Source organism: Podarcis bocagei (assembly GCF_964188305.1).
Source record: "Podarcis bocagei genome assembly, chromosome: Z".
In the NCBI taxonomy this organism is placed as follows: domain Eukaryota; kingdom Metazoa; phylum Chordata; class Lepidosauria; order Squamata; family Lacertidae; genus Podarcis; species Podarcis bocagei.
The window spans coordinates 9,549,127-9,574,510 of record NC_138140.1 but is presented as its reverse complement, the minus strand read 5'-3'; the positions used below and the strand labels follow the sequence as shown (position 1 = coordinate 9,574,510).

General features: G+C 43.2%; 2 protein-coding genes across 15 annotated transcripts in view; one reads left to right on the top strand and one right to left on the bottom strand.

Annotated features, from left to right (window-relative positions):
* The window catches only part of SLC31A2 (solute carrier family 31 member 2), a 537,879-nt gene that overhangs the window by 23,780 nt on the left and 488,715 nt on the right, over positions 1-25,384 (bottom strand). The window lies entirely within an intron of this gene.
* The window catches only part of CACNA1B (calcium voltage-gated channel subunit alpha1 B), a 345,062-nt gene that overhangs the window by 112,890 nt on the left and 206,788 nt on the right, over positions 1-25,384 (top strand). For all 14 annotated transcript variants that reach the window (XM_081179581.1, XM_081179579.1, XM_081179591.1 and 11 more), the window contains exons 4-6: positions 13,320-13,411; positions 17,389-17,541; positions 20,218-20,405. In XM_081179581.1, coding sequence (XP_081035707.1) covers positions 13,320-13,411; positions 17,389-17,541; positions 20,218-20,405 — 433 coding nt within the window. The remainder of the gene's footprint in view (positions 1-13,319; positions 13,412-17,388; positions 17,542-20,217; positions 20,406-25,384) is intronic.

Genomic DNA, 25,384 nt, shown 5'->3' with positions numbered 1-25,384 from the left:
TTCTCTCTGTGGAACTCGCACTGCTACAAGTGCCACACGTTCTGCATTGCTAAGAGCTTGTTCTTTTATTGTGGAACTCTCAGCCTCTCAACAACAGGCAAACACCTTCATTGCTCTCTTTTTGGAGTCTGCTAAAGTTTTGCCAAGCCTCTCTAGACATGCAGAATGTTGACATGTGTTTTAATCTTCTTTTTAGCTTATCATTGATTAAGATTTTTAAAAAACGTTTTAAAAAAGTTGTTGTTTGTAACTGGTTTCTTTTTAAAACTGATGGTTTTATTGTTTTATTCTGTTTCTCAAACTGCTTTGAGGTTTTATTATAACCAAGCAATTTATAAATCTCTAAAAAAACCTGTCCAGGAAAGCTCAAAGGAAGGTGAAATGATTTAATCAGAGATCAAATTAATTTCCCATAAATGATTAGGTAATACCTCAGAGAAAGCCTTCCTAAACAACAAACGTCTTCAATGGGCATATGAACATGCTAGGCAATGGGTTAGCCTTGTCCATTGATTTCATTGTGTCTACTCTGAGCTCTGAGTAGACCTAACACAGAATACCACCCTAAGTGAAAATTACAAAATGTATAATTGAGATAAAATCAGTTACAATTAACCATAAATCTGAAAATTTACTTAAAATGCCTGAAATGATGATGGTGGTGGTGGTGGTCTTCACCAAGTCTTTATAGCTCAACAGGGAGGGGGCCTGTTTGATCTCAGCCAGGAAGGAGTATCATAGAATCAGGCCTACAATACTGAATGCACAGCTCCTGGTGGATATAAGCTGTGCATCCAAGCCAGGGGGCCCTCCAGTGACAAAGATTGATCCAAGAACATCCAAGAACAGGATGGGTCCAATATATTTTGGCACCTGAGATAAACCATAGTATGGCACCTACCCCTGGCCTGGGGTGAGGCAAGTTTTACACCAGGAACAAGTAGGGAATAGCAATCTACATCAGGAACAAGGGTGGGAGGAGACCAGCAGTGCCTTTTGTTTGCAAAGAGGCCACTTTAGAGGCAGCAATGGGACCATCAGAAGCCAATATAGTAGCAGCAGAGGACAGTGCATTCCTTGGAGGCTGGATCTGCTGCCCTCGTGGATCCTGCTACCCAACGTGCCCCACTCACCTTGCCGCATGGGTGGGCCAGCCCTATTCTTTTAGAGGGAACACTGCAAATGTAGTGGTAGGGAACTTCAGGCCCAGGAGAAGAATGCAGCCCTTCTGGCCTCTCTGTGTAGCTCTTGGAACTGTCCCTAAGCACATCCCTCTCCCCAGGCTACGCCCCTCCCATGCCAACTTGGTGTTCAGAGTGGGTTTTTTAAATGCTTTTTATTAGTTTTCTTACCATATTCTTAATTTTCAGTTTCTTAGCTTCCCAATAGACTTCCATCTTCCTCAACGTGGGTCTGTTTTATCTTTTTGTTAATCTGCTTCTTTTGTCTTTTCCCCATTTCCTCTGTTATCTATATGCTATATTTATAATCTGTCTTGTAATTTGCGAAATTTAATCAAAGCATGTCCAGGTTTTGAATTGGGGACAATGTTTTTTTTTTTAAAAAAAATATTCTTTGTAAGTTTCCCACTCCTTTTTGAACTTTTGGTTTGGCTGTCTCCTAATTTACTCTGTCATTTTTGATAGTTCTAGATATTCCAATAATTTATCCTGCCATTCCTCTTTTGTTGGTACTGATTCTCCTTTCCATTTTTTTGACAATCAGTATTGTCACTGCTGTTGTAGCATATAGAAATAGTCTCCTTTTTTCATTTGGAATATCTGAATCTAAAATGCCCAAGAGGAAGGCTTCTGGTTTCTTTATAAAAAATTGCTTAAACTTTTTTCCCCAATTCCTTATAAATAATATCCCAGAAAGTCTTATTTTTTTGCAGCCCCACCACATTTGAAACAATGTCCCTTCTGCCTGTTTACGCCTACAGCAAGTATTAGATCTTGTTTTATACATTTTGGCCAGTTTGCTGGGAGTTATATACCACCTATAGAACATCTTCAAGAAATTTTCCTTTGGTGTATAACAGGCCATAAATTTCCATTCTTTATTCCATAATTTTTCCCATGCTGACAATTGGATATTCTTACCAAAATCTTTTGCCCACTTAATCATTACTTCTTTCACCTCTTCATCTTTCACCTCCCACTCTAAAAGAAGCTTGTACATTCTACATATTACTCTTATTTTGTATTAATTATTTATCTAATTTTGATTCTTCTGTTGCAAAAGTTTTTTTCCTGTCTGTCTTAAAAACCTCATTTAATTGGTAATATTGTAGCCAGTCTGTTAGGTTATGTCTGATTTCTTCGATTTTTTTTACTTTCAGTTGATTATCTTCTTCTTCTAATAGGTCTTTGTACATGGCCCAGTTTGTTTCCATATTTTTTCTTTTCACTGCAATGGCAGAGGGGATAGCCACCAGGTTTGTTTTGTTTTGTTTTGTTCCAATAAAACTTTATACTTCTCATATATCTTATATAGTGGCTTCCTTATATGATTCAGGAAGCCTCTATGGATTTTAACTTTTTCACATCCCAGGTAGGCACGCCACCCAAAGCGATTATTTAAACCTTCCAAATCTAGTAAATCTGAGTTCTGCAATGTCACCCATTCTTCTAACCAACATAAGCAAGCCGATTCATAATAAAGTTTCAGGTCTGGCAGTGCAAATCCCCCTCTGTCCTTACTGGCTATTAATAATTTGTGTTTAATTCTAGGTTTTGCATTGCCAGATAAACCTCGATAAGTCTTTCTGCCATGTCTTGAAGCATCCCATCCCCCCTATCACCGGGATCATGTGAAACATGAACATCATCTTTGGGGGCACATTCATTTTTACTGTGGATACTCTCCCCCAAAGAAACAGGTTCAGCCTGTTCCATATTTCTAAATCCTTTTTCATTTCCTTCCATATCTTTGTATCATTATCACTGAATAAATTACTGTTTTTAATTGTGAGCCAGATTCCCAAGTATTTGACCTTGTTAACTATTGTCAGACCCGAAATTATTTGCAATTCTTCTTTCTCTTGTGCTTCCATATTTTTTGCCAACAGTTTGATTTTATTTATACTTATTTTAAATCCCGCCACCTTCCCAAATTCATAAATTTTTGGTAAACTTTCTGCTGAGTTTTCGGTAGTTATTATAAGATCATCCATGAAGGCTTTTATTTTGTAAGATTTGCTACCCAGTACTATTCCTTTTATTTCTGGGTCTTTCTTATTGTGGTTGCAAGTGATTCTACCTCCATAATAAACAATAGAGGTGACAGTGGGCAACTTTGCCTAGTTCCTTTCATTATTTTAAAACCTTCTGTTATTTCATTATTTATAATCAATTTCACTCTCTTATTTTGACATAGTGTCTCTATGCCAGTACAGTAGTACCTCGGGTTACAGACGCTTCAGGTTACAGATGCTTCAGGTTACAGACTCCGCTAACCCAGAAATAGTACCTCGGGTTAAGAACTTTGCTTCAGAATGAGAACAGAAATCGTGCTGCGTTGGCGCGGCGGCCCCATTACCTAAAGTGGAACCTTAGGTTAAGGACAGTTTCAGGTTAAGAACGGACCTCTGGAACAAATTAAGTTCTTAACCCGAGGTACAACTGTACTGAAAGTCTTCCCCAAACCTGTAATTTCTATGGTTTTTTCATATAGCTCTAGGATATATTATCGAAAGCTTTTTCGGCGTCCACAAACATCAAAATCGCGTTTTTGTCTGTTCTGGTCTTTAGATCTTCTCCAGAGTGTTTTTTACTTAGCTGGAATGTGTCCTCAAACTCCAATAGTTCTTCTTGGGTGGATGATAGAGGTGGCCATATAGTAGAAAGTAGTCCAGTGTACAAAGTTAAAAGATGTCTTAATTGCTCCACTCACTTTTGCCCCTGGCTCTGCCCACCATTTGGTTCCACAACCTTGGATGAATGCTTGTACTTTGGATCTTTGGAAAGGCTATGCAAATGTTAAATCCTACTATTGATATTGTGTTGCATTGTGGCATTGTGTGTGAAGAAAACCTTGTGGGCAAATGCAGACAACCAGACTGAAAGAGTCTTTGGGCGAATGAAGCTGAATAGAGTTAGGGCAGAGAAGAAGTAGGGAAAATGGCATTGTGAAGAACAGTGCTGAATGTGCAAGAATACAAATAAGTTTGCCACAAGTGTAGAAAATTGGTGGTGCTTTTCAATGTGGAAATGAACACAGAATGAGGTAGAGTTTTTTCAGCACAGCTCTCTGTGGAGCCCATTCAGGATGGCTACAATACATTTGCTGAAGTAGCTTTGCTGCAAATTGGTATTCATCTTCCTATGTCAATTTGCACAAACCAAAGCAACTGGTAAATTAGAATGCAGGCTGTCTCTAAAACTTTCAGTTACCCACCAAGAGGTAATTTTGCCTGACTGAAGCAATTTTTGGAAATAAGAAACTGAATCTGAGAGTGTAAAGGGCCTTTACTGTAGCTCAGTCAATTGGGGTATTGGCCTGTTTAAGTTTTGAAAACACTCTAGGCTACAAAACCAAACCCTAAGAGAATCTTTGTTCATTGAGAGTCTACAACCAAGGGAAGTGATGAGTCTGGAAGTGATTTAGAACACAGATGTTGAAATTAACAAACACTTTTAAAAAGTTTATATTTAGTTAGCCAAATATATAACAAAGCTAATATTTAGTTTGGCTCTTTACATGTTGTTGGACTACAATTCCCAATCGCCAGGAATGATAAGCGTTGTTGTTAATTCAATTGTATACCACCCTTCATCTGTAGATCATAGGGCAGTTCACAACATAAAAATACAAAATGAATACACAAAATACATTATAAAACAAGAACAAGAATGAACCAATAAGCCCTTCACACAAATACAGTTAAAAGGCCATAGAATGTATAATCAGCCCAACACCTGATTATAGAGGAATGTTTTTACCTGGCACCTAAAGAGATGTAATGAAGGCACCAGCCAAGGCTGCCCAGGGGAGAACATTCCACAAATGGGGAGTCGCCACAGAAAAGACCTGTTCTTGTGTTGTCACCCTCCAGATCTCTCATGGAGGGAGTGCATGAAGAAGGGCCTCAGACGATGGTCACAGGGTCTGGGTCAGTTCATCTGGGGACAGATTGTGGTTTAGCAACATCTGGAGGGCCAAAGGCTTCCCACTCCTTAATTTAAGAAATGGATAGAAATTAAGTGGTTTCCAGCTGTAATGCTTTAAGGGAATATGAAAAATGGGTTGTTAATAGGGAAAAATCTAATGTTACTATTTTAAGACCAAAGATTAGGATAAACAAAGAGGGTAAGGATTTGCTGAGCCAACAAATTGAACTGGAATACAAAAAAGGGAGGTATGAGGAGGTCCGGGAAACAAGCTAAGGAAAATAAGTAATAGAAAAATGGAGTGGTTTTTAATCATTTTTATTTTGTATTTTTTCTTTCTTTTTCATTTTGTATTGTAATATCTTAAAAAATCTTAATAAATATCTTATTAAAAAAAACAACAACCAAAGGCTTCCCACTCCTGCAATAAAATCAGCATCTGAAAGTGCATGGGCAGTGAATGCTGAAAGCATAGCATTATAGAGTTGGAAGGCACCCTGAGGATCCTCTAGTCCAACCCACTGCATTGCAGGAATATACACCTGTCCCTTGCGGGGATCAAACATGCAACCTAGGTGTTAGCAGCACCACACTCTAACCAATTGAGCTATCCAGGCAGCTTAATTATCAGAAACCAAAGTAATTCAACAAGATGATGCAGATAAGTAAAACACAAGATACTGCTGGGTACTGTCCAGGGTTCCATCCAACCTGGAAAAAGGGGGACATAGTAGATATTTATAGAATTATGCAGGCTGTAGAGTACTGAGAAAGGGTTTTCTCCCTTTCTAGAGTGCTAGAACCTAAGAGTTAAATGGTGGAAAATCATGAGAGATATACAGTGGCATTGTTAATTTTTGGAATTTGTTCTTACATCAGGCAAGGATGGCTGCCAACTTGGATGGCTTTTCAAGGGGAACCAGAGAAATTCATGAAGGAGAAGGCTATCAGTGGCTACTAGCCATGATGACTATGTTCTGCCTCTATGGTTGGAGGCAGTAGAATCATAGACTTGTAGAGTTGGAAGGGACCCAAGGGTCATCTAGTCCAATCCCCAGTCAATGCAGGAATCTCAGCTAAAGCATCCATCCAAGCTCTGATTAAAAACTTCCAAGGAAGGAGAGTCCACCACCTCCTAAGGGAGACCATTCCACTGTCAAACAGCTCTTACTGTCAGAAAGTTCTTCCTGATCTTTAGCTGGAATCCCCTTTCTTGAAGTCATTGGTTCAGGTCTACCCTCCAGAGCAAGAGAAAACAAGCTTGCTCCATATTTCATGTGATAACCCTTGAGATATTTTAAGATGGCTATCATATCTCCTCTTAGTATCTTCTTTTCTAGGCTAAATATACCCTGCTCTTTCAACTGTTCCTCATAAGGCTTGGTTTTGAGACCCTTGATCATCTTGGTTGCCCTCCTCTGCACATGTTTCAGCTTGTCAACATCCTTCTTAAATTGCTGTGCCCAGATTGGACACAGTTATTACAGGTGTGGTCTGGCCATGGCAGAATAGAGCAGTACTATTACTTTCCTTGATCTGGACACTATACTTCTGTTGATCGCCCTGATTAGTCAGCAGCATATGTAGAGGTGGGGTGATTTCCCCTGTGATGTCAGAGACTGGTCTACAGAGAAAGCTCCAGCCTTGAGAGGGCACTGGAAAAAGAGCCCCTCTGGTGCACTCCTTGGAAATAGTCTGTTCCACTGCCGAGCCTCTTACTGACAGAAAATTCTTCCTAATGTTTAGTGGGAATCTCCCCCCCCCCCCATTTGAATCCATTTGTTCAGGTCCTACTCTCTTGAGCAGCTCCGTCTTGATCCATCTTCCATGTGACAGCAGACCTTAAGATATTTGAAGACAGCTGTTGTATCAAGTCTTCTCTTGCCCAGGCTAAACATATCCAACTCCTTCAGCTGTTCCTTGTAAGGCTTGATTCTCAGACCCAAATGCAATAAAGATAAATAAAATGAAGCGGCAGCTTGAGCCAAGTGTTCAGCGTGCTATGTATCTTGGCTTTTACTGCATGAAGGAATCAACTCAGGTTGCAGAACTGAATATCTAAATCTTTATTCCTCATAAAAGTAGGCCAAGGATAGAGGACAGCTCAGGTGGCAGGCGAGGCTGGGCAAGCTAAAACGTTGATCCAACAAGCTGCATTCCCCCCTGTGCCTAGCAAATGGGATTGTGTTTTGGACTGGGCAAGCAAGTGGAAACCCTTCTGGGAAGCCTGAACCTGACCTGTCTGCTTTGTCTATGGGCAGGCTCTCCCCCTGTTTCACCTGGACCCAATGGTGTCTCCTCAGGGCCCTAGATATATTCTTTTCTTTAAGCCAGGTAGGAGTTTGTTTCAGCAGTGGGCCCTGCTATGGCATTGGGGCCATGGCACTATACAAGTATTCCAGATGCTGGCACAGGCTTTGGATTCCCACCCTTTCCATTCCCTAGTTGTCTTCCTGTTTAATCCTCAGTGGCTTCTTAGTGGTTAGTTCTTTCTTACATTTGCTCCCCTCCAAGCATTCTTGTCATTTGGCTCCTTTGATCTCTTCCATGCTTCTTCATCTGGTGTGTGTGTGTGTGTGTGTGTGTGTGTGTGTGTGTGTGTTCTCTAGCTATGTTCGCTTCTTGAAAGAGAGGCTCCAATGGGATCACTGGGGGTGGGTAGGGGAGAAGGAAGCATGCTCGAATGAAAGGCAGCGCTCGAATGTGAATTTCACCGAGTTAGCAGAAGCCCTTTTGGTTAATTACTGCTCCCTTCTCCCTTGGGGACTGGCATTATTTTTCCCCGTGAAGGAGTTCAGAGCGGCATCCCAGTGAGAACTAGCTGTGAAGGAGCGGCCTCTTGTTATGCAGTCTGGCAAGAGTAATGGCATTAGCTCCCGGTAATAATCTGCAAAATGTTTTCCAAAAAAAGAGAGAAGTGCTTACTCTCATTTCATTTAAAGGTAAGGCGGATGAGGCTAATGGCAGATCAGCCAATTCCTGTTCCTTGTCAGTTATTGCATGCATTCTCGTTTGGGAAGGGCTTAGTGGTAGAGCATTTTGCTTTGTAGGCAGAGGTGCCTAATTCAGCCCCCAGGTTTTCCAGGCAGGGCTGGGAATTTCCCCAATCTGAAATCCAGGAGTATTGCTGCAGATCAGTGTAGCCAATACTGAGATAGATGGTCCAAAGAGCTGATTTGGTTTAAGGCAACTTCCTGCTTTGCACTATTCTTTTTCTGCAGGGTGAGGGGGGGGGGTGAAGGTTACTGGCAGAGCATTTTCTTTGCATGCAGAAGATTTCCAGCATCTCTGGGCTGGGGGCTGGGAATGTCCCCTTTCTGAAACCCCAGAGATCAACTTCCAGTCAGTGTAGGCAATATTGATTTCAATACACCAGTGGTAGTACTTGGTAAAAGGCAGCTCCCTATGTTTCTAGATCCATTCTGCACTTTTAAAAAAGCACCAAAATTGCATTTAAGTTGTGTGCTCTTTACCATAAAGTATGGATAGATTGGGACATGGGTGGCGCTGTGGGTTAAACCACAGAGCCTAGGACTTGCCGATCAGAAGGTCAGCAGTTTGAATCCCCATGACGGGGTGAGCTCCCATTGCTCGGTCCCTGCTCCTGCCAACCTAGCAGTTCGAAAGCACGTCAGAGTGCAAGTAGATAAATAGGTACCGCTCTGGCGGGAAGGTAAACGGTGTTTCTGTGTGCTGCTCTGGTTCACCAGAAGAGGCTTAGTCATGCTGGCCACATGACCCTGTACGCTGGCTCCCTCAGCCAATAAAGCAAGATGAGTGCCGCAACCCCAGAGTCGGTCACGACTGGACCTAATGGTCAGGGGTCCCTTTACCTTTTTATGGATAGATTGTCCTCTCATTATTGTTTCTATCAGTTTCTCATTTTTCCAATCAGTGGCTGAGCACTTGCTTTGCATGCAGGAGACCCTGGCTTCCATCTCCAACACCCCCAGAAAGAACAGGAACTGCCCCCAGTATGAAACCCTGGAGTGTTGCTACCAGTCAGTGTAGACAATAGAGAGCTCCTGTTTCCAATGAGCTAATGCACACAGGATCTGAGCATGAAGAACAGAGTGTCTCTCATGGATTGTGAACTTTTAAGGGAATATTTACTGAGACATTCCACAGGTGACTTAGGAGGTACTGGTATGAACACTGGCCAATATTATTCAGGGTTGACTTCATCATTTTCTGGTGTACTGAGTAGCTCCCCACTTCAAGCTGCAAGGAAGCCAATATTCTGTTCCAGGTGATGGCTCTAATGGAGTGTTCTGGTCAAGACAGGGTGTAGCATTCAGGATGGACAGCTCCATGTTGAGACACTTTAGAACGGTGCTTCAGCAACAGATAACCCCAGGATGAGCAACCAAGCATTAAATAAGACTGCAGCTCTGCCCCCCAGGGGGAGAAGGGGCACTGCCTGATTCAGCAGCCATAGGCTCCCACCATATAGGGGAAAACAATTGTTCCATTGGAGCTTCTCAACTGAAGTCCTTGGAAGATGGCAATGAGACCTCTTCAGACTAGAGAGGTGTTGACAGAATGGCCCCCTCCTGGATTAGGGCTGCTAAGGCAATGAGGACCATAATGACCATATTTCCTCATGCTGTCTGATTCTTCCACCAAGTTCACAGCCTTGTAGCCTGAAGATGGAAAGTTGGACTTTGTAGCTGTGACATCTGGCTGCGAACATGTTTCCAGGAACATAATAATCTGGCTTATACTGAGTCAGACCCATTGGCTCCTCTTGCTCAGCATTGTCTGCATTGTCCATATTGATTGGCAGCTGTTCTCCAGGGTTTCAGAAAGCATACCCTCCCAGCCCTACCTGAAGACACCTGGGACCTTCTGCATGCAAGGCACATGCTCTACCATTAGCTATGGTCCCTCAAACATAGTAAGATGCTTCATACTGTATCAAACCATTGGTCTATCCAGCTCAATATTGCTCACATTTAATAGCAACAGTTTCCCAGGTTTTCAGACAAGTCTTTCTCCTGGCCCCTGAGACTTTCTGCATGCCAAGCAGATGCTCTCCCACTGAACTATGGCCCTTCCCCATTCGGCTCTTGCGTCTCTGTAGCTGTGTCTGTTAAATCCAAACTTTGAGAGCTGATCAGCCTCCTTCACTGGCTCCTAAGTTTGGGTCCCTGGCAGAGAACAGCACAACTTCATCTCAAAAGCCACCAGAGACCAATTCTGTCATTGGTGAGAATATCTGATGATTAACTTTTCCAGTGAAGTGTTTGCTTCTGCCAGGCAACCGATGTTTTATAAATGAGCAATTAAAAGCAGGGAGGAAAGTGAGCAAGTGAGCTGGCGTGAGAATCTCAGAATGAGATGTCTGTCAGAGTGTGATCGTTACTGGTTCAAATGACTTTCAGTGGCTTGGGCTCGTGTTTTGGCAGCTCACGCTTTCCTATTCATTCTCTCCAGGTTCCTCCCCACCCCCGCTAAATATAATTGCTTCCATTTATGGTGTACATTTGATCCCAGTGGAAAACTAAACACTGAGCATCTCGGCTGGGGATGGGTGTCACGCTGCAAGGGGCTTGGCTGCTCACACCTACCTCTTCTATTCAAGTTCAAAAGTAGGGGTTAGTGCCACTGTATTCTGCTCTGGTCAGACCTCACCTGGAGTACTGTGTCCAGTTCTGGGCACGACACTTCAAGAAGGACACTGACAAACTGGAACGTGTCCAGAGGAGGGCAACCAAAATGGTCAAAGGCCTGGAAACGATGCCTTATGAGGAACGGCTAAGGGAGCTGGGCATGTTTAGCCTGGAGAAGAGGAGGTTAAGGGGTGATATGATAGCCATGTTCCAATATATAAAAGGATGTCACATAGAGGAGGGAGAAAGGTTGTTTTCTGCTGCTCCAGAGAAGCGGACACGGAGCAATGGATCCAAACTACAAGAAAGAAGATTCCACCTAAACATTAGGAAGAACTTCCTGACAGTAAGAGCTGTTCGACAGTGGAATTTGCTGCCAAGGAGTGTGGTGGAGTCTCCTACTTTGGAGGTCTTTAAGCAGAGGCTTGACAACCATATGTTAGGAGTGCTCTGATGGTGTTTCCTGCTTGGCAGGGGGTTGGACTCGATGGCCCTTGTGGTCTCTTCCAACTCTATGATTCTATGATTCTATGATTCTAACTTCAGGCCTGTGGGCCAAATGTGCCCCTCAGAATTTCCCCCAGACACACAGATTCCCAGCTTTACCAGCCCTGCTTCACATCATCCTTGTGTGTTTTTGCCTGGTGCGATGTGTCCTTGAACTCTGATAAAGTTTCTTCCTTGCCTGGATGGTGGGTAGAGTGGGGTGTGTATGCGTAGAAATCTTATAGTGCAAAGATAACATTTACATTTATTGACCTGCCCATTTTTACTTCTGGCCCTGCACACAATTGGCCCCTCCTTTTTTCCTAGGAGCACCACTGGAAGACTTCATGGGCGCCACAGTGTCCTTGGGCATTGGGTTGGTGACCCTGGTCTATATTTACCAGGAATTGTCCCTATTTTCTGGCACCTACCTGCTGGGTACATCAAAGTTTCCAGAAAAAGTTCTGGAATTTTCATTCTGTGGAGTTCTTTTGGCCTCTACAAGTCAGATATTTGAGAAACACACACACACTGAAACATGCATGAACATGGGGAGGAATATTAGCATCTTATTATACTGCTGCTGAAATACTTACACTGGTTTCTAATTAGCTACTGATGTTGGTGAGCAAGGTGTTGATGCTGGTGAGCAAAGCCCTATAAAGCTTGGGACCAGGACACCTAAGGTAAGGTTACCAGATTTTTTTCAATGAACCTGGGGACGCTTTTCAACTTCAATGGATTTTGTATGGGGACTGATTTGTAAATATGGGGACTGTCCCTGGGAAACGGGGACATCTGGTAACCTTAACCTAAGAGATTGCTCACCACTTACATACCCAACCAATCACTGCATTCTTCTGGAGAGGGCAGATATCATCCTATCAATAGGTCCATTCTGCATAATGCTGGAATCAGGCCTTTAGTGGTGGGCAACCAGTTTTCCTACCCCTGAAGTAGAGTCTTCAGTAGTGCAGAACAATTATTAGTTGGGGACTGAGTAGCAGTCTTTGGCCTCAACAAATTGATACCAGGCTGCCTCTGAAATGATGAATGAGCAAAGGTTCCAAAACTGGGGACTGGCTTAAGGTGTTTATATATATAAGGAATATTGCATTAGTTTTCCTGATTACAGTATAATGCTAGTGCTTTTGTCCTGTTTTCTAACCCTCCTTTCACACTGCAGTGTCTGTTGCCTTATGGAATTCTGGCTTTTTGACTGAAATAGTGGAATTCAATTTCATTCACATTGGGGGTGGGAGATTTGTGATGCAACAACCAATGCCATTGGAAAATGTTGCTATTCCCTCACTCTTCTGTTCCCCCATGATTCCCCCATGAAAACAGCAGGAAAGAACTGTATGCCATCCCACCCCCCAAAAATTTCCATAGAATCATAGCCTGACCAGCAAGGGTATTTATGCAAAAACTCCTAGGTTAGAACAGAAAGCCACTGCCAGTCAGTTTAGGCAACACCTGCTCTGAAGAGTTTGATTGGTCCAGACTTCTCCCAAACCCTTGTTTCCCCACCTACGCATGAGCTGAATTAAAATTTGAGCCAGCTCTTTCCGTCGGAAAGTATTTCCTGATGTTTAGTTGGAATCTCCTTTCTTGTAATTGAAGCCATTGGTTTGAGTCCTACCGTCCAGAGCAGGATAAAACACACATGCTCCATCTTCCATGTGAAAGCCCTTGAGACACTGGAAGACGGCTATCACATCTCCTCTCAGGCCCCTTGTTTCCAGGCTAAACATACCTGGCTCCTTCAACCACTCCTCATAAAGCTTGGATTCCAGCCTTATTTTGTCACTTTACTCCCATAATCTTTTGGGGTTTATGGGGTTGCCAGTGGATTTTTTTCCTGGAAACGATTAACGTGGAAATGAGTGCTGAACTTCCATTATATTCCACTAGAGTTCTGAAGGTGGCTTTTCCATTGTGTGGAAGCAGAAATTAACAGTTATAGAAACACCAGGAAGACAGAATAAACTGCTTTGTGCAGGTAGCTTTAGTGAGCCAGTCAGCTCCAGTGGTTTAGGGCTTTTATTCAGAGCCCTGAAAACTCTCATCTTAACACAATTTCTTTCATTCTCTCTCCTTCTCCCATTAGGATTCTGGCTACTGCTGGGGCTCAGTTTGACTTGCGGACGTTGAGAGCTGTCCGAGTACTGAGGCCGCTGAAACTTGTATCAGGAATCCCAAGTGAGTACAATATGACTTCCATGTCCCACTTTTGCCTCTGGCCCCCCACCAGGGTGTGTTCCACTCAAGGTTGCTCAGAAGCGGGTACAGCCCTTGAGCCAAAAAAGGGATTCTCAGCCCTGAGTTTTGCCAAGAGCTAGGGAATCTTTAGTCCTCCAGATTCTGCTGAACTACAACTCCCATCATCCCAAGCCATCAGCTTTGCTTGCTGGGGCTTATGTCTGGCCCTCCAGACATTGCTGAACTGCAACTTCCATCAATATGATACCAAATAATTATGGGAGCAGTAGCTTCTTGAGGGTGCTGAGAGTTGTTGGAGACCCCTATCCTCCACACAGACCTACAGTTCCCACAGTAGTTTAACAGTTGATCCCTCTTCACAGAGAACTCTGGGAATTGTAGATCTGTGAGCAGAATGGGTGTGTGTATTCGTAACTCTTAGCACCCTTAACAACTTACACCTCCCAGCATGCTTTGGGGGAGCCATGATTGTTTAAAGTGGTATCACAGTGCTTTAAATGTATGATGGCTTAAGTCAAGTTGAAAAGAGTTTGCTCAGTGCTAAATTGTTCCTATGGATTTCAAGCCTGTGCCTGGAGTTTTTATAGCCTGAGCGTCTCATCAATGTTTCCTGGCACGCGAATGGGGTCCTTGCAGCCATGGAGCTCCTATCCGCTGGCTGTGAAGGCAGCTTTGTTTCATTCTGCAATGTCTGCATAAAATTATCTGACTCTACTGTCTCCTTGGCTTCATCTCTTATCTCCTGTGCTTTAATTTAAAGTGTCTTTTTTGTTTGGTGAAGGGCATGGGAGTTGAGTGACAGCTCCGCAGGTTTGTGTCTCCCCTTTGTGTGTCTAGGGGTGGTTCTGTACAAGGGATAGGCAATCAAAAGGAACCAATGAAATGGGGAGGAGGAAACATAACTTATTGCAGATATCAGGGACCTCAGTCCTGGAACCCAATATGGCCTCCAGACCCGTCTCTCTCTGGCCCTCAGAACTCCCCTGGGCCACACCCTCTTTCCTAAAGCCAGAACCCTCACCACCATTGCTTTGCTTCCTCCTTTATTTTATTTTTTTGGCTTGACTGAGACGTACCCTTGGGCTCTATTAATGACTCTATCTTGAATGTGTGGAATTTATCTTTGCTCCACCTACTTTTGCCTTTGACCCCACCCACCACTGTCATGTGACAACCCTCCCCCCAGAAGGCTGCCTAAAAGGGAATGTGGCCTTTGGGCTGAAAAAGGGGCCTCTGACATGGACTTAACCCATGTCCCCCCCCCCTTAAATTGCTGATCATCATATAATTGTTGATTAGTGGGGATTGTGGTCTGCAGAACTAGTTGCATGCTCAGAGGATGGGAAGGGAGCCTTGATTTCTTTTGTCCCCGTGGCAGCTTTATGCTTCACATCAGATGTATTTGCCTTGAGCCGTTCCCTGGCTCCTGGTCTGTTTTGAAGCCTTGCTCTGTTTTTACGGGGGAGGGTGTCACTCAGTACTAGAGAAGATGCTTTTCCATTGAGGATAAGGCTGTTCTACCTTCACTGATGGAGGCAGGATGCCTCTGAATACCAGTTGTTGGAAATCACCAGTGGACAGAGTTCTATTCTGCTCAGGTACTTTTTGTGGGCTTCCCAGTGGGGCATGTGGTTGGCTACTGTGAGAAGAGGATGCTGGACTAGTTGGGCCTTTGGCCTGATCCAGCAAGGGTATTTATGCAAAAGGTCCTAGGTTTGAACTGACCCCTGCCTGAATCCACAAAAAGCCACTGCCTGTCACTTTAGGTAACACCTGCTCTCAGGGGGTGTGATGGATCCAGCCCAAACCCTTGTCTCCCCACCTATGCATGAGCTGAATTAAAATCTGAGCCAGAGATTCAGTGGGTCCTGTTGTAATGCGATGTTCTTTGAATTAAAACCACAGCAACTTAATGATGCTTAAGTCTGAGCCCCTGTATTCCTAGCTACAAATCAGGGGTGCTTATGGAATTTGATTCTGTGAATTCTGAATCAGATGTATCTGGACTTGTGTATGGATTATAGTACACACACCATTATATAGTGCAGTGTTTCCCAACCTTGGGCCTCCAGCTGTTTTTGGACTACAACTCCCATCATCCCTAGCTAGCAAGACCAGTGGTCAGGGATGATGGGAATTGTAGTTCAAAAACAGCTGGAGGCCCAAGGTTGGGAAACACTGATATAGTGCATACATAGTGCATACAACCCTCAGAATTTGCACTTCTCTCAATTATGTGGTACAGTTTTCAGCTGAAAAAAGTATACCAGGTTGTGTTTAAACTGCATATTTTAGGATAAAATGCATTAAAAAAATTTGTACATTTGTAATAAGATACTGTACATCTTTAAATGCTAGAGGAGTGCAACAGATCTATATGATATCTGAGGCATCTGGTTGAAACAAGACACCTCAGGTGTTTCATTTTTTTTTTACTTGCCCAACTCAGATTGGAATGTTAACAAGGCCTCCTGAGTTGGTGTGACAGTCCCTCTGAAGCCCCACGTCGCTCTGTCAACTTGTTCACCAAATAAAATTTCTGTAGACATTTTGGTTGTTGCTGCAGTTAAAAGCAAAACCAAGTTCCTGTAGTGGAAATGCTCTGGTGCAGCTCAAGTGGGGAGTTAAGGGTAGTTTGTTTTGATGGACACATATAGCTTTTAATCAAGAGGGAAATATTTTACCAGGGATCTCCAATCATAGCACTTCAGCAGCAGATGAAAATAGTTTCACTTGCTGGCTCATAGCTCTTTTCCAAGCTCTGCCACTCCAAAGCAGGAAAGTTTGAAGAGTGGTGGTCTGTTTGGGCTCCATGTCAGCCTTTCCAATTGCTTTCCATTGACAACAACCCCTTTTGCCCCAATATCTACATTAATTGTTATGGGTTACACCAGATGTTATCCCTGCTCAGAGTAGACTTACTGAAATGGATGGACATAATTAACTGTGGCCCATTCATTTTAATGGGTCTGTTCTTAATAGAATTTCATATCTTGTTTTCAGCTCCAGTTTGCATTTACTTGTGCAGCCTTTTGGGCCCAGATGTTGCTGGACTACAGCTCCCACTATTCCTAGCCAGAATGGCTAGTGGTCAGGGACCAAAAGTTGTGAAAGACTGGCTTAGAGAATAGTGTTATCCCTAATCCCTTAGTTTAGGGCTGGTGGGTGATAGTTCCATTTCATTTTATGAAATAAATATTATTTATGTCTCCCCTCACTCAAATCAGTTTTCAAGACTTCCAGCACAAAAAACTGTGATTGGACATATTTGGCTGCAGTTTGACAGGTGTGCTTCCCGGGGGCAACCTAGCTCAGCATTTTTCAGACTGATTGCCCCCAAAACACTAGGAGAGGTTAAGTGATTCCTGTTGTCCCCATCCCAAAATTTTGCAGGCTGTCTTTGAGAGAGAACCACTGCAATTGCACTTCTGAGGATTGGTGGGGTTCATGCGACCATGGCTGCAAATTTCATCAAATTCCCCCATAATTTTTTTAAAAATTAAAAATTCACTTGACCCCAGCCCTCAAATCTCTGGATGTGTATGCCTGTAGTTTGGCCTTCTGGACGGGTTGTTACACCTGCAAATTTCACCTACTTCTGTCAAAATCTTCACAAATCAGCTTTTTTATTCTCATAATAATGAATGATGGAAATATAGCTTGAATTGTACAGACTACAGAGTGACTTGGATGATTAGGCTGCCCTCTGAAGTGACAGATATGAACCGGATCTTGTGGCTAGTCCACACGGCTATTATTACATATTTAAACACACATTTTCATGTTGTCATTTTTTAAAAATGTAGATTAATGTGGAAAGAGTGTGAATGAAACTTAAGAGTGGAAATATTTAAAAATGTCACAGCCTGTAAATAGATCAACTCCCCTAGTTCCAATCTCTCTTCTCCTTCTAAATATCCCCAAATAGCTAACATTGCTTTCTGCTTCTTGTTCAGGTTTGCAGGTTGTTCTCAAGTCCATCATGAAGGCAATGGTACCTCTCCTGCAGATCGGGCTCCTCCTCTTCTTTGCCATTGTGATGTTTGCTATCATTGGGCTGGAGTTCTACATGGGGAAGTTTCACAAAACCTGCTTCAACAATGAAACAGGTGAGATTAATCAATGTCCACTAGGGGTGTGGTGGGGATGGGACTCAGAAGGCTATCTCTAAAATTAAAAAAGGCAATGGCTTTTGGGGATCGGATTGGAGCAGGAAGCAGAATTAAAACAAGTCTGTTAACCAGTCATTTTGTGGGTAAGGGGGCTTCAGTACCGTGGATAGCTCTGTGCCCCTTGCCTTGCCTATCAGCAGCAGAATCTTAGTTTATTTCGCAGCGTTTCACATCCATCTTTGTGTTGTGTTGTTATTAAGCTGTTCATGTTTCTCTGCATCATGGTCCAGTTCTCCACTCCATAACACATACTGGCAATATGCACATATTGAACACTTCATCTTTCAAATCTAATGAAATGTTTTTATTTTTCATTACAGGGCTGAGTTTTCCAACAGCCACCCACAATTGTTTTGTTCTCATCTTTATTTATGTTGTTTGGTCCCCATCCCCCCACAGTATGATTTTATGTCTTAAATAGATGTGTTCTTCAACTTGCTAGGTTTCTTTACCTTCTATATAATTGTCTTCATTAAACATTACTTTAGTCTTAGCTTGATTCCTCTTCAGTCCTACATTTTTTAATTCTTCCAATTCTTGCAGCATTTCTTGCAGTTTTTGTTGACTTTTAGCTATTACAACTGTATCATCTGCATATCATAGATTATTTCAATATCCTCTGTTAACATTGATTTCTTTTTCTGACCATTCCAGCTTTTGAGGCTTAGGTGATAAGCTATCTCTTTTTCTTACGCTTCTTTTCAAAGGTATTGGGTTGGTCTTTATATGGAAATTATATGTTGCTGTCGCTTTCTTTGCTATTTCTTTGCAGTTTTGTCTGCTATCAATTCTGCAGTTACATCATGCGTGTTGTATAATCCAGGTTTCAATAATATTGATGGCCTTTTCATAACCAGTGAATGCAATGTATACGTATGGGGATGTGTATGGGAACATTTTCCATCAATATTTTCATAGTAGATGATCCGCTGTAGAATATCATTTTCTAAACACCACAATAGATTTTGCAAAAACAAGAGAAACCATGCAAATTTGCATAATGCACACAGCCTGCAGACTTTAGCTTTAACCTTCGCAAGACTTGAGTTAAATGCTTGTAGCCTCCCCACACCCTGCTTTGTATAACTCTGATTACTGGTGCAGTTAGGTAAATTCAGACTCTGGGCTTGCTCCCTTCTCCAAAATATATTCTGTTACTTAATTAAAAATGTGGTGAGTCAGCTTTGCTGCATTTGGGGGCCCTCTTGTTTATTCTTCAGAGTGGGGCATACAAATACAGGGACATAGGGAATTGCTTTATACTCAGACCATTGATCCATCTAGTTGAGTTCCCCATACACTTACTGGCAGTGGCTCTGCAGGAATCAGGCAGAAGTCTGACAGTATCTTACAAGGAGATGCTGGGGGTTCTATCTTGGACCTTCTGTGTGCAAAGCAGATGTTCTACCACTGAGGCATGGCTCTTCCTCTAAAACATAGGAACCTTGAAAGCGGCCTTTTAATGAGTCAGACTGAGCTCAGTCTAGCTCAGTATTGTCCACACTGGTCAGTAGGGACTTCCAGGGTTTCATGCAGATGCCTTTCTTAGCTCTACCTGTGCTTCATTCATTCCTTGAACCTCCCTGCACTGCCTCTGCTCTGTCTATTAGGACAGTTGGGCACTGCCCCACCAACCTCAGTCTGCCCACCTGCTGGCCTTCTTATTTACAACTGAATGTCAGCTTCACCTTCCTCCTTAGTGTCAGTGTTGCATGGCAAGTTCCCGCCTCCCCCCAGTGGAAATAAAGACACATGACACAATTATTTAGGTTAATGGGCTAAAAATGGCCACAACTTTATTGGTTACAGGTAATGAGCGGTTTTGGCTCAGGCATTGGTCCTAACCGACTATCAGGCTTCAGCCTGTTTACTTGAAGTCCAGGAAGGGTTAACCACCAGTAGGGGGAGTCCTGCTGATGCACATCAACTAGGAGCTCCCCCAGGGTCACCACTCAGGGGTGTGCCTTAGGCCCTCATCTCCATTGGCTTTGGACAGTGCCACGCCCCCCGGAATCCTTTACCGGAATACCCCTTGAAATGTGGGGTAGGTGATGGCGCTTCCTCCTCCCTCTCATCTACATAACAATAGCCTTACCAATGCCTAACCGTCAACGCCGAGGAAGTTGTGACAATTTGCTATGAGGTAGGCGAAAAACCAAGTGGCTGGTGCCAAATTGCCAAGTGGAAAAAATTCCTACCAGGCCCCTTAATGGCGACCAACCGAGATCCATAGCAATGTCGGAAAGAAAACCTAAAGGGAGGGAGGATGGGAAACTGGAGCAGCTGAAGCTGCATCTATTTTACATATAGAAGGTTCCAGGTTCAATTCCCAGTGTCTCCCAGAACCATGGACAGCTGCCAGTCAGTGTAGGCAATACAAAGCTAGATGGACTAGTGGTATAACAGTATTCTGAAGGGCAATATCTTGGCAGAATGGTAAAGTTTTCAGCAGGCGTTTAAAAGTTGACATAGAAGGCACCCCACATTGGGCAGATCTTGTTCTCCCATCACCACCCCATTGTCCAAAATTTGCTCCTTGGACCTGATGTGTTCTCCAATCTGCTCTAGATTGCTTCTGTTCACCCACTACCCTTCTTTCCCCTTCCTTCATAGGGGAGAGGCTGGGAGATTTCCCCTGTGGAGAGGAGAGGCCTGCAAGGCAATGTGAAGAAGGAGAAATTTGCAAGCAGTACTGGGAGGGCCCCAACTTTGGAATCACCAACTTCGACAACATCCTCTTTGCTGTGCTCACTGTTTTCCAGTGTATCACGATGGAGGGTTGGACTGACATTCTCTACAATGTAAGTATCGCCAGCCATGTTGGTGAAGCTTGTTGTTGCTATTGCAGGGATTCCATCACTCTGTTGCACTGCAGAACAGTCTTCCCTGGCCTGGTTACCAACCCAGGCTTTGGGTTGTATCAAATGTAGACCTATTGATGCGTGTGACTGACCTAGATGGATACAACCCTAGTAGACACAATTAACTTAAATCCATTGATTTGGCTCTGAATATAACTTAGTTGCATTCAGTGCTTTATTTCTTCATTGAGAATGGTTTATAGACCAGTTAATCATAAAATATTCTAATATCCACAAAACTGTTTACCATTTAACCTCCCTCCCTCCCAGTATACCTAAGATAATTATCAAGACAATGCAGATGATATAAGGAGAGTTTTACTGGATCAGGCCAGTGAAGCAACTTTGTTTTCTGCTGCTCGAGAGTGTAGGATCTGAACCAATGGATTCAAACGACAAGAAAGCAGATGCCAACTAAACATTAGTAAGAACTTTCTGACAACAAGAACTGTTTGGCAGTGGAATGGATTTTTTTTTTGGAAGGTGGTAGATTCTCCTTCATTGGAGATTTTAAACAGAGGCTGGGTGACCACCTTTCAAGGACTCTTTAGCTATGATTGCAGGGGGCTGAAGTAGATGACCATTGGTGTCCCTTCTAACTCTACAATTATATGAAACTATGAATTTAGAGACCAGGGTTCAAATCTTCACTCAGCCAGGAAGGTTGGTGGGTTACCTTGTGGCAGTCACTATATCTCAGCCTGAAGAAATTGAAGCTGAAGAAAGCTTTCTAGCAAGACTGAGACGTGATTTATGCTGCAGGCAGGGAAATTGAAACATTGATGAGGCAAAAGGGCTTTCAGATAAAAACACTGGGGTGGAGAGCTCCATTCTTGAAATGGTGATGTGATGAGCGGTATTTTGTGTGTGTGTGTGTGTGTGTGTGTGTGTGTGTGTTGGGGGGAGAGGAATAAACATTCCTGCAATAACTTCTGTGCTTGCAGCCAGAGAGTGACATAGGATTTTAGAGAGATGCATTCTGGAATGGGTCTTGAAGGGTCCAGTCCACTTACTGCAGTACACAATTACCCCCATCCACTCTCTTGTAGCAGCATCAACACACAAAAAGGCAAATAAGAACATAGGAAGAGCCCTGCTGGATCAGGCCAAGGGCCCATCTAGCCCAGTATCCTGCTCTCATAGTGGCCAATCAGATGTCTGTAGGAAACTGACAAAACAGGATTTGAGCAGAAGAACCTTCTTCCCTCCTGCGTGTGGTTTGTTGTTGTTGTTGTTGTTGTTGTTGTTGTTGTTGTTGTTGTTGTTGTTGCTGCTGCTGCTGCTGTTGTTCTTTGGCAGCTGTTTTTCAGAAGCCTTCTGCCTCTGTGGAAGCAGAGCATAGCCATGACGGCTAGTAGGCACTGATAGCTATATCCACCATGAATTTGTATAATCCTCTTTTAAAGCCATCCAAGTTGGTGACTATCACTGCCTCCTGTGGTAGTGAGTTCCATAGTTTAACTTTGTGCCTTGTGAAGAATATTCCAACATTCAGGTTCATTAGATGTCCACAAGTTCTAATGTTGTGAGCGAGGGAGAAAGAAAAACTTTTCCTCTATCCACTTTCTCCATGACAGGTATGTTAATTTCACTGGGTCTATTGTGGATAGAACTTTGTTAAATCCAACCCTGGAGCTTTAACTTTCTGACATTCTAAGGGATGGGGGAGAACCTCAACTTGGTTCTTACTTTATTGCAAAACTACCTAATTCTCATTTTCTGAAACTATACGTGCACCAGAACACAGTTATCCTTTGAGGTTTGCACTTTGGGGTGCAGTTCTCCAACGACAACATGTGTTCAAAAATGCAAAGTAGATACCCTGTCCCAGAGTTATGGCCTTTGCAGTGGCTGGTGCAAAATAGCAAGACTTGGTGTGCAGCATCAAACAATCTTTCCTTTCCTCTCTGAACTTATTTAGCGTTGTGCTCCCCCAATAACTACCATAAAGGGCTATTGGAAACCAGTCCATAATATGCTTTGGCACCTTAGTTGTTGTTGTTGTTTTTTAATGCAGTTACATTTGTCAGTGACACCAACATATTGTCAACAAGCACTTTTATACAGGCTAGAAGGGGGTCTTATTTAAAAATCACACTCACAAAGATATTGGCTATAAGCATCCTGCTGCTATTTGTTTTGTCCCTAAGTGTATGGTTTAGAAGAAATGGCCAATTTAGTAGTTATTCTGGAAATGAAGTTGCTGGAAGTTGTTTTGTATGCCAAGAAATAATTTTGGGGCATATGACAGATCTGGCTGTTCCCAAGATGTGCAAATGCTGTCAAATTGTGAGTGAATTTCTTCAGCTCTACCTTCTGTTTCTTGGCAAGCTTTTGTTGGGTTAAGTAGCAGCACTTAATTGTGGATTAGCTTTTTAAAAAGAAGTTTCTTTGAATTGATTTGCTCCAAAGGCCACTGTTGTGACGCAAGTGCTGAGCTCAGGTGAGGTAACATCTGGTACAAAGCAAGGCTCATGCTGGGCGCAGGGCAGGGCAGGGCAGGACCAGGCATAAGCCTGGGCATTAGGCAGTGGCTTAGGAGAACAGTTCTCTGCTGTTGTTACAGCAACCACCATGCTGAGACTCAGCCCTATAAAGTAGCAGCAGCTGGAAATGTAAGAAGGCATCACTTTTCTTTTCACCCTGTATTCATCACATGCAGCGCTGCTTCTGTTATGCTGCAATTCTTCTTATTTCAGAAACATATTTATTAAATCTCAGGTCCAACTGTGCAACTTTCATAATCTATGTAACTAATTATGCAAGTTGTGTTGTCATTGTGCTATTCCACCCCGTTTTGTTCAGTGTGTATGAGAAGATAAATGTGGTTAATCATCTATCATTTGTGGACTGATCATACTCGCTGGATTGGTTTCTGTTTTGCACACAGGACGAATAACACTTTCTTCTTTTTTGGCCAAAACCTCCTCCCCTTCACTTCATTTTTAGGCAGGTCATGCTTCATCCTTGTAAATGCCCTTAAAGGACTCCTGTCTTTGCACTTGTTCATTACTGAACTAAGGCAGATTGATAGAATCATAGAACTGTAGAGATGGAATGGACCCCAAGGATCATCTAGTCCATCCCTTGCAGCTAAAGAATCCCTGACAGATGGCCATCCAACATCTGTTTTAAAACCTCCAGTGAAGGAGAGTCCACCACCTTTCCAGGGAGCCTCTTCCACTGTTGAGCAGCTTTTATCATCATAAATGAATTGCTGCTGTTGAGTAGGTAAGAACTACCGACTCCTAAGGAGACTCGGCCAAGGATACAGGGTATAAGCAATGAGATGATTTCTATTTGGTTGGTTTGTTGCTGGGAATTGTTGTTGTTGGGAAATCTGCTAACCCCTCTCCCACTCCACCCACCAAACATCTGGTTCTATACTTTCAATAAGTAACACTGTTTAGAATTGCACAACATGGGAAGCATGGGAAAACTAAATGAAGTTGCTACTCATTGGACACACTGATATTTTTGGACAGGTTCTTGACTGTTCTAAAGTTTCAGTATAAAACAAAACCACCCTTTCCCCCCTCATACCATTAATTAGTCTCTGTCAGTGATTAGTAATCAAGAACAAATCACATATCTCTACTAATAAGCAGATATTCTCATGTAAATATGTGGTTGAATGCAACTAAATTTTGCATTTTCCAAGAACTCTATTAATGGTCACTAATTTTGTGAGATAATGTTTTATTTGCAGTCCAAATTTTACTTATTGCAAAAGCTTATCCACCATGAGAGTGCCCACAACTTTTTTTAAACCCACCAATAAATTTCCAAACCCATGTCAAAGTGCTGATTTTTAACTTCTGAAGCCCTAAATCATTTGAGACTAGGTTAAATGATGGATAACTTTCTCCTATCTATACGAGGCCAGGTATGAACAGTAGAAGAGCCCTGCTGGATCAGGGCAAAAAGCTCATCTTGTCCAGCACTTCATCTAGTCTAGTTCTCACAGTGGCCAACCAGATGGCCCAATGGAAAATCCACATGTATGGGCAGGAACTGAATACAAGAGCGCGCCCCTCACTTGTAATTCCCAGCAGCTACCTCTGACAGTGGAGGTAAAATATAACCACCATAGAATTTAGATTTCAAAAGAACAGCATGTATTAAGAACGTAAGAAAAGCCCAGCTAGATCATACCAAAGACCAGTGTGGGTAGGATTTGCCACTTCCTAGGCTTCCCAATTCAATAAACTGGGGTGGGAGGCTTAGGAAATTACACAACCCATGTATGCCGACAGATGGACATGCTCAGGAACATCTATAACTTAAGAAGAACCCTGCTAGATCAAGCCAAAGGCCCACCTAGTCCAACACCCTGTTCTCACAGTGGCCGACCAGATGCCTATGGGAAGCAAGTAAGTTGGACTTGATCTTGAGATGCCCTTCTCTAGGTTCCTGCACCTAATGTAGAGTTACTAGGGAGACAGCCTTAGCAGTGGTGCCCAGTTTCTGGAAAGCCACTTCCGCCCTTCAGAGGAGGTGGAGTTGCGGGCTTCACGGCCCCACCACACGTGCGGCGGCTGGAACCCAGCCCCCACACGATTGGGGGGATTCCCAGCCGCATCACCTCCTGGCCAGCCAATCGGCTGGTTCTGGGGGTTTGGCTTGCCTTATTTAAAGCAGGACGTGGTCGGGGATCTCGCTCTTTGCTGCTTACCAGCTGTTCCTGCTTTCCCCACCCTCCCGCCCTATAAGGTTTTCGTTCTTTGACCTTGCTATGGACCTTGGTTGGTCGCTGTTGAGGGGCTTGGTAGGAATTTTTCCCCTTGGCAAATTGGCACCAGCCACTTGGCTTTCACCTGCTTCGTAGCAAATCGTCACAACTTACTTGGTATTGGCGGTTAGGCATTAGTATTGCTCTGTAGATGGAAGAGGGGAGGTTACGCCATCACCTGCCCCAC